This window comes from Triticum aestivum, chromosome 7B, assembly GCF_018294505.1.
Source record: "Triticum aestivum cultivar Chinese Spring chromosome 7B, IWGSC CS RefSeq v2.1, whole genome shotgun sequence".
Classification (NCBI taxonomy): Eukaryota; Viridiplantae; Streptophyta; class Magnoliopsida; order Poales; family Poaceae; genus Triticum; species Triticum aestivum.
Genome location: NC_057813.1, coordinates 37,133,911 through 37,142,467, shown reverse-complemented (window position 1 = coordinate 37,142,467; position 8,557 = coordinate 37,133,911). Strand labels below are relative to the sequence as shown.

The following is an 8,557-nucleotide window of genomic DNA, read 5'->3' as shown; positions in this document are numbered from 1 at the left end:
ACTGAGCACTCGAAAGGGTGGATTGGGTATTTCGTTTTCCAGTCCTGATGGCCGCGTCTTCGGCGGTGGGTCAGCAGGACCTCTGATTGCAGCTTCACCTGTTCAGGTTACCATCTTTCACTGGGAGTAACATGTTTCTAAAAGACAAGGATCTTTATATCATAGTATGTTAATAGCTCTCACTGCATCTTGCTCTGTTTTTTGAAGTAAGTAAAGGCTATATGTGCTTCCTATATTTGGAAAACTGTGATACCAATGTTCTGCCATATAATTTACATTCTATACATATTAATAGTCCTATGTAAAATGATTATGTGTTTCTTTTTATGTGTAGCTTATTTGGAAAATGACATAGCTTTACGAAATACCCATCTATTGCTAGGGAGAACCTTGTGCTTTGTCTTAATACTTTGATTTTTTGTTCGCAGGTGGTCATTGGAACGTTTCTAGCCGACTAGAAAAAGGAGGACAAATAGGCTACAAGAGGTGGTCCGAATGGATCATCAAGTGATCCAGGATGTTCACCAAACTAGAGTACCACTCAAAGATTCAACACCAGATTCTTGTTTCCAAATAAGAGCCAGCTTAAATCCCTAGCTTTTCGCTCCTAGCTTCAAATGGTTACTCTTTTCTAGTATTTCCAAATGCTTAGTTTTCGCTCCTAGTTCGCTCCAAATGCTTAGCTTTTCACTCCTAGCTTGCTCCTTACTTTTCGGACTTAGCTTGCTCCAGGTGTTAAGTTTTCAATACTAGATCCAAATGCTCAGCTTTTATCCTATCTCCAGCTTAGCTGCTCCGATGATTTTGTAACTGGATGATACTTTGTGATAATATAGTTATGAAATTTCATGGTCATATTGCACACATCTGATCAGTCAAAACGTAAAAATGCCATTGTCAAGGGTAACCAGTATCCCAAAACTATGCTACCCTTTATTTGGAACAAAGGAATTTTGCAACAATCGCCAGAACTCTAAATTCCTACTTAGTTAATTCCTCTTCTTCCAAACGATGCGCAGCTATCATATCGCTTGTATGCCTTATGCCTTGTTTGATACATCCAGTTTGCATGTAGAATTAGTTTCCCATTTAAGGAAATCAATATGTATCTCACACAACTGGTTGAGCAGAGCAATATCTGCTCTATGTATATAGCTGTCGACCAATCTGTATCTCACACAACTGGTTGAGCAGAGCAATAACTACTACTGTAAACGACAGTGACAAGTTGGCAAGGACGATGACAGTGATGTCCTCTCGAATTGGTTTCAAACAAGGTCGATGGATCGATCGATACTCGACACACCCTGAATCAAAAGCTTCTTTACTTTGGTATCTCATTCGTCGGTCTTTCTCCCATTCTTCCTGAAATTGTACGCACGTCAGATCAATATGTTAGTTGCGAGAATAGTTGAATTCGTCTTCTGAGCAAACTATACATTTCAGACGCCGGGGGACACAACCTGAAAATAAAGCGAAACATGAGGGATAGAGAGAGAGAGAGAGATAAACAAAATGTCTGAAGTTGTCATGCACACGGAAAAGAACAATGTAATACTTTGGTATTCTTACAGCATTGTGGGATACAACCTGAATTTTATTCAAAAAAATTACCATAGGTGGAATCAAATATACCACACGCGCACGAAAAATCGAAAATGCAGCAAGCCGTGTGCAGGCGCATTAACCTCACCATGCTCAGAACTCTGGTCTCGGTAAAAACAAAATTTCATTTTCTGCTGATGGAATGAAACTCAGAATAACGAAACTCAAGTGCTCAACTCACTGCAAGAACCGCCACATCTGTCTGTCATCTAAGAGAAAATGCAGCTAGCAACATTGAAGTAGTGGCCATTGTCAACACATTACGGACTAATGTCACTGCATCATTGTTCAATCAGTTTTGGAATTTTAGAACCGTGATGCCAACTCAAATAGGTTTCTTACTGCCAGGAGAACAAACGAAGTTTAGCTTAGCTAGCAGAAACACAACAACTACTGGGTTTTCCTGAACCCGTATGTCATCGGAAGGAACTGAGTTCTAATGCCATCGTGTCCGGGGCGGCGACACCTTTGAAGGCGACTTCTAGGGGTCCCGTCTCTGGTATCTCTCTACTCTGCATCGACATCCGCGTACCGCAGCGCCGCGTGGGCTGAATTAGCAGAAAAATAGTTAAGCAGTTAGGCATCGTGTGTCACAGGTACTGCAACAAGTCTAAATGAGATGATAAAAAAAGAAAGCAGATGTGCAAAACCTCAAAACAATGTAATGTGTTAAAGTAGGCTGAAAAACAGAAACCAATATCTTCTCTGTGAATCTGAGGCAGTCCGGTTTTGAAGTTCAGAAGTTTTCCACTAGCGGCATATATATGATATTAAATTGAACAACTGAATCATCTGAATCGAAGCACAGTGGCATCAAAACCAATAGTTTCCGTATCATAGTTCAGTGTCGATTTCAGACTTATGAAATGACTTTCACCCAATAAACTAGCCTCAGACAACCTTCTAGCATAATGTGGATTTTAGACTTATCAAATGACTTTCACCCCAAATAACTAGCCTCAGACAACCTTCTAGCATAATGTGGTGCCTGTTGAACACCTACTGATTTGGTTCAGCAACTTTTACTGATGTCTATAATCCTACAGCAGTTCAGATTCCTACCTGAAACTGATTAGCAGCAAAAGTTTCAGCAAGCAAACTGTTTTTCAGACTTCTAGTTTCGATTCGAACACTGTTTTTGATTCAAACTGGCATGTTCAAGACTAGTGCAAATAAGAGTATCTTGCCAAAGGAGAAGAGTAGGAAACTGAGGATATGGAGGGGCTCTCACGAGGCGTCCCGGCGACGACGACGACGACGTAGAAGCTCTGGCGGTTGCTGGGCAGGTCGACGACGAGTGGGAAAAGCCGGCCATCACGTGTGGGGAGGCACATGACGAGGTCGGCAACGCCCAAGACTTGGACGGCGCTCAGCAGACTGGCCAGCTCCTTCCTCAGTTGGAACACGGATCTCCCCCTGAACATGTGCCAGCCGGTGGTGATGAGGTCCCCGTGGATGTCTCGCCACACGTATACGATCTCCCGCGACGGCAACACGGCGGTGGCGAGGGTAAGCTGCAGTTGAGTCCCAACATTGTCAGGAGATCAAATGCGAATTTGAGACGCGGAAGCCAAAGAGAGCCCAAATTTGTCAAGAACAGAGCCAGTAATTGCTCCCAGCTGGCGAATGAAATTAACGACGTCCAATCCAAGAACCCAGCTCGCGCAAATTCGATCGGAAAGAATTAAGAAGGCATGGCGGACTCACCCCAGTCGAACGTGGAAGGGGAGGCATGATCTCCCTGGCGGGGATGGGCTCCACGACCCAGTGCATCATCGTGCTCATGTCGTGGATGCCGTTGATGTAGCCGACGCTGGCGCCGTTGTTCCAGGGGAGGTACTTCCCGTTGGCGCGGAGGCTGCCGCCGTTGAAGTGCTGGAGCAGGACGTCGTCCCGGAATTCCGTCCGTACGGCCATCCAAAATACTGCCTCCTCCTCTGGATGGTTGTAGCTGCGCTGCTCCACGCGGTGCCCACGGTGGCCAAGCGGCGCCGGCGCGCCCGTGGCGGCGAGGTACCGGCCGTAGGCGGCGCTGTGAAGGAGCAGGAACGGCACCTGCGCGCGAGGGGGCTGGTACAAGTGCACCGCCCAGGCCGCGTTCATCGACGCCCGGCGGTGGCGGAGGGAGACGCCATGCCCGTCTTCGTCGGCGTGCAGGTACGTGCCGCGCTCGCGGTTCCGCAGCCGCACGTGCTGGCCGTGGTGGAACTGCTCCATCGGTCGCTTGAGCTGGACCGCTACAGAGCAGAGGAGGTGGGCTCTGCGCGGTGGAGACGGAGGTGGGGAGATGAGGAGCGAAAGCTGTTGGTTGGTTGGGACGGTTACGTTCGGGCGCCAAGGCAGAATATTTCAAGGTGCCTGACGGCGTCGCTGGGCTCAGCTTTCGGCACTAGGTGGGCTTGTGAGCCGTTAGCCTAGGAAATGTAATACTAACTGTACTAACTTCCCTGTTTCTCGGTTAAGCTAAAAAGGCCCAATGTCTCGAAAAAACTAAGAAGGCCCGTTTGTAAACTAAAAGGCAAAAAAGGCACTAGCCACCGTCGAGGTTCAGGCCCTGTTCGCTTCAATGGATTCTAAACCATAGGAAAGTATGAAAGTGTATGGAATGAGGAAGCCTTGTAGATACAATACGGAGGAATTGGAAATAGGGGAGAGAAACAGTAGATGAGTGTTCTGGACGTGGGATGGATAACAGAGGGCTGCCGGAAGTTGTACTAGTACTAACCACGCATTAGCAGAGTTATGATAATTTTTTATTCACATGCTAGTCATTCTTCTCTCACACATGGACCCACAATAGCATATCTTATTAGTTTATCAGTGGGCAGCCTCGGGCTTCCGCCAAAAAAAGAGGCCAGGGTAGATTTGCTGATTCATATGGAATGACCACTGTTAGCAATCCTTTCTTCTGGTATACTGTAGCGAATTCCTTTGTACCGAACACATCAAAGGAAAAAGAAACCATGGAATCCACTATTCCTTTGGAATGCCTAGAAATCCTGTGAAGCGAACAGGGCCTCATCGTTTGGGAGCTAACCAGGGGGTGTGAGAGCAACTCCAATGGGCCGACCCAAACGGACGGCGATTTTGTTCACTTTTTGTCCGTTTGGGTCGGCCAGGCGGACACGAATGTCCGCTTCGGCGTTTGGGTCGGCGCGTGCGCCCAACACTGGCGTGACCCATTTTGACGGTGTAAAAAAATGAATGCATGCATATTTAACATAAAAGCAAAATTAATTAAACATTAAAGCCAGCCACGAAGGCTGGCGGGAGTCCACGCGTCCATATTAGCATTTAATAAAAATAAAAACAAACTAAAGACTACGCGCCGGCGTGCTGCCCTAGGCGTCGTCGTCGTCCTCCTCGGGGTCCGTGAGGTCGATGAGCGTCGGTGCCGGACCGGCCCAGCCGAACGCCGTGTTCCAGCCTCGTACCGAGCCTCTTCTTCTTCTGTCGCCTCCGCCATGCGCCGCTCGTCCCCCTCACTCTCCCGGTAGACAGTCGCAGTGGCCGCCTGGTAGGCGTCCTCTGCCGCCTGGTCTTCCTCGCGCGCGATGAGCGGCGGCGGCGACAAGCTGTGGTCGACCTCGCGCATGCCGGGCCGCCTCGCCTCCTCGTGCTCGAAGGCAAACCAGATCGCCCAATTGGGCGAGTCTAAGGCGTAGGCCTGGTCACATCGCTGCTCCGGCGTCAGGAGCGCCCGCCGGCGACGCACCTCCTTCGCGTGCGCCCTAGCCGACCGTGGCGCCGCCGGCACTGGATCCTCTCCGAATCCAGATGCCAGTCGTGCGGCAGGGTGACGTCGGGGTACGACAGAGGCACGCGGTGGCGCCAGTGCCACTCCGCCTGGTGCACGGGCACGTTCACCCGCTGCCTTTGCCGGCGAGCCGGCGCAGGCGCAGGCGGGATGAACTCTGCGGGGAAGGGGACGGCGGGGGCCTTGCCCTTCGACTTGCTGCTGCTGCCGGCGCCGGAGAAGAGCCCCATTTGGACGGCTGGGGTGGCTAGGGTTGGCTAGGGTTTGCTTGTCGGCGACGCGGAAGTGAGTGTGGCCTAGATGGGGACGGGAACTGGATGAGGACGGCCCAGCCACACGGCCGGCTTAAAAAAGGACGACCGTCGTCGCTAACGCGTGGACCCGTGGTCATAAATTAAGCTGGCCGGTGATGTCTACTACACAACCTTCTTCTTGTAGATGTTGTTGGGCCTCCAAGTGAAGAAGTTTGTAGGACAGTAGCAAATTTCTCTCAAGTGGATGACCTAAGGTTTATCAATCCATGGGAGGCGTAGGATGAAGATGGTCTCTCTCAAACAACCCTGCAACCAAATAACAAAGAGTCTCTTGTGTCCCCAACACACCCAATACAATGGCAAATTGTATAGGTGCACTAGTTCGGCGAAGAGATGATGATACAAGTGCAATATGGATGGTAGATATAGGTTTTTGTAATCTGAAAATATAAAAACAGCAAGGTAACTAATGATAAAAGTGAGCACAAACGGTATTGCAATGCTTCGAAACAAGGCCTAGGGTTCATACTTTCACTAGTGCAAGTTCTCTCAATAATAATAACATAACTGGATCATATAACTATCTCTCAATATGCAACAAAGAGTCACTCCAAAGTCACTAATGGCGGAGAACAAACGAAGAGATTATTGTAGGGTATGAAACCATCTCAAAGTTATCATTTCTAACCGATCTATTCAAGAGTCCGTAGTAAAATAACACGAAGCTATTCTTTTCGTTCGATCTATCCTAGAGTTTGTACTAGAATAACACCTTAAGACACAAATTAACCAAAACCCTAATGTCACCTAGATACTCCAATGTCACCTCAAGTATATGTGGGTATGATTATACGATATGCATCACACAATCTCAGATTCATCTATTCAACCAACACAAATAACTTCAAAGAGTGCCCCAAAGTTTCTACCGGAGAGTCAAGACGGAAACGTGTGCCAACCCCTATGCATAAGTTCACAAGGTCACTGAACCCGCAAGTTGATCACCAAAACATACATCAAGTAGATCACGTGAATATCCCATTGTCACGACAGATAAGCACATGCAAGACATACATCAAGTATTCTCAAATACTTAAAGACTCAATCCGATAAGATAACTTCAAAGGGAAAACTCAATCCATTACAAGAGAGTAGAGGGGGAGAACATCATAAGATCCAACTATAATAGCAAAGCTCGCGATACATCAAGATCGTACCACCTCAAGAACACGAGTGAGAGAGAGAGATCAAACACAAAGATACTGGTACATACCCTCAGCCCCGAGGGTGAACTACTCCCTCCTCGTCATGGAGAGCGCCAGGATGATGAAGATGGCCACCGGTGAAGGATCCCCTCTCCGGCAGGGTGCCGGAACAGGGTCCCGATTGGTTTTTGGTGGCTACAGAGGCTTGCGGCGGCGGCACTCCTGATCTATGGTGCTCCTCGATGTTTTCAGGGTATATGAGTATATATAGGCGAAACAAGTCGGTCAAGGGAGCCACGAGGGGCCCACGAGGGTGGGGGGCGCGCCCAGGGGGTAGGGCGTGCCCTGGACCCTCGTGGCCACCTCGTTGCTTCCCTGACGTCTAATCCAAGTCTTCTGGATTGCGTTTGTTCCAAAAATAACTCTCCCGAAGGTTTCATTCTGTTTGGACTCCGTTTGATATTCCTTTTCTGCGAGACACTGAAATAGGCAAAAAAACAACAATTTGGACTGGGCCTCCGGTTAATAGGTTAGTCCTAAAAAATAATATAAAAGTGTATAGTAAAGCACATTAAACATCCAAAACAGATAATATAATAGCATGGAACAATCAAAAATTATAGATACATTGGAGATGTATCAAGCATCCCCAAGCTTAATTCCTGCTCGTCCTCGAGTAGGTAAATGATAAAAACAGAATTTTTGATGTGGAATGCTACCTAACATAATTCTCAATGTAATTCTATTTATTGTGGCATGAATGTTCAGATCCAAAAGATTCAAGATAGAAGTTTAATATTGACATAAGAGTAATAATACTTCAAGCATACTAACAAAGTAATCACATCTTATCAAAATAACATAACAAAGAAAGCTTATCCCTACAAAATCATATAGTTAGGCCATGCTTCATTTTCGTCACACAAAATACTCCCATCATGCACAACCGTGGTTTAGCCAAGCAATTGGTTCATACTTTTCAATGCGCTTCAGCTTTTTCAACCCTCACGCAATACATGAGTGTAAGCCATGGACATAGCACTATGGGTGGAGTAGAGTATGATGATAGGGATTATGTGAAGAAGACAAAAAGGGAGAAAGTCTCACATCGACGCGGCTACTCAACGGGCTATGGAGATGCCCATCAATTGATGTCAATATGAGGAGTAGGGATTGCCATGCAACGGATGCACTAGAGCTATAAATGTATGAAAGCTCAACAAAAGAAACTAAGTGGGTGTGCATCCAACTTGCTTGCTCACGAAGACCTAGGGCATTTTGAGGAAGCCCATCATTGGAATATACAAGCCAAGTTCTATAATGAAAAATTCCCACTAGTATATGAAAGTGACAACATAGGAGACTCTCTATCATCAAGATCATGGTGCTACTTTGAAGCATAAGTGTGGAAAAAGGATAGTAACATTGTCCCTTCTCTCTTTTTCTCTCATTTTTTTATTTTGGTGGACTTCTTTGGCCTCTTTTTTATTTGGGCTTCTTTGGCCTCTTTTATTTTCATAAAGTCCGGAGTCTCATCCCGACTTGTGGGGGAATCATAGTCTCCATCATCCTTTCCTCACTTGGGACAATGCTCTAATAATGAAGCACTTTTATTTATTTACAACTCAATACCTTAAAAATATGACTCTATGTGAATGCCTCCGTCGGTATACCGGGATATGCAATGAATCAAGAGCGACATGTATGAAAGAATTATGAAGGTGGCTTTGCCACAA

The 8,557-nt window shown here is 46.8% G+C and overlaps 1 protein-coding gene across 1 annotated transcript; it reads right to left on the bottom strand.

Annotated features, from left to right (window-relative positions):
• Positions 1-1,764: 1,764 nt before the first annotated feature.
• On the bottom strand, positions 1,765-3,911 carry LOC123162227 (uncharacterized). The gene is made up of 3 exons (XM_044580009.1): positions 3,313-3,911; positions 2,837-3,119; positions 1,765-2,153 (listed from the first exon to the last, which is right to left on the bottom strand). Exons 1-3 carry the CDS (start codon positions 3,820-3,822, stop codon positions 2,113-2,115), a joined length of 834 nt encoding a protein of 277 aa, XP_044435944.1. The 5' UTR covers positions 3,823-3,911; the 3' UTR covers positions 1,765-2,112.
• Between the last annotated feature and the right edge of the window lie 4,646 nt (positions 3,912-8,557).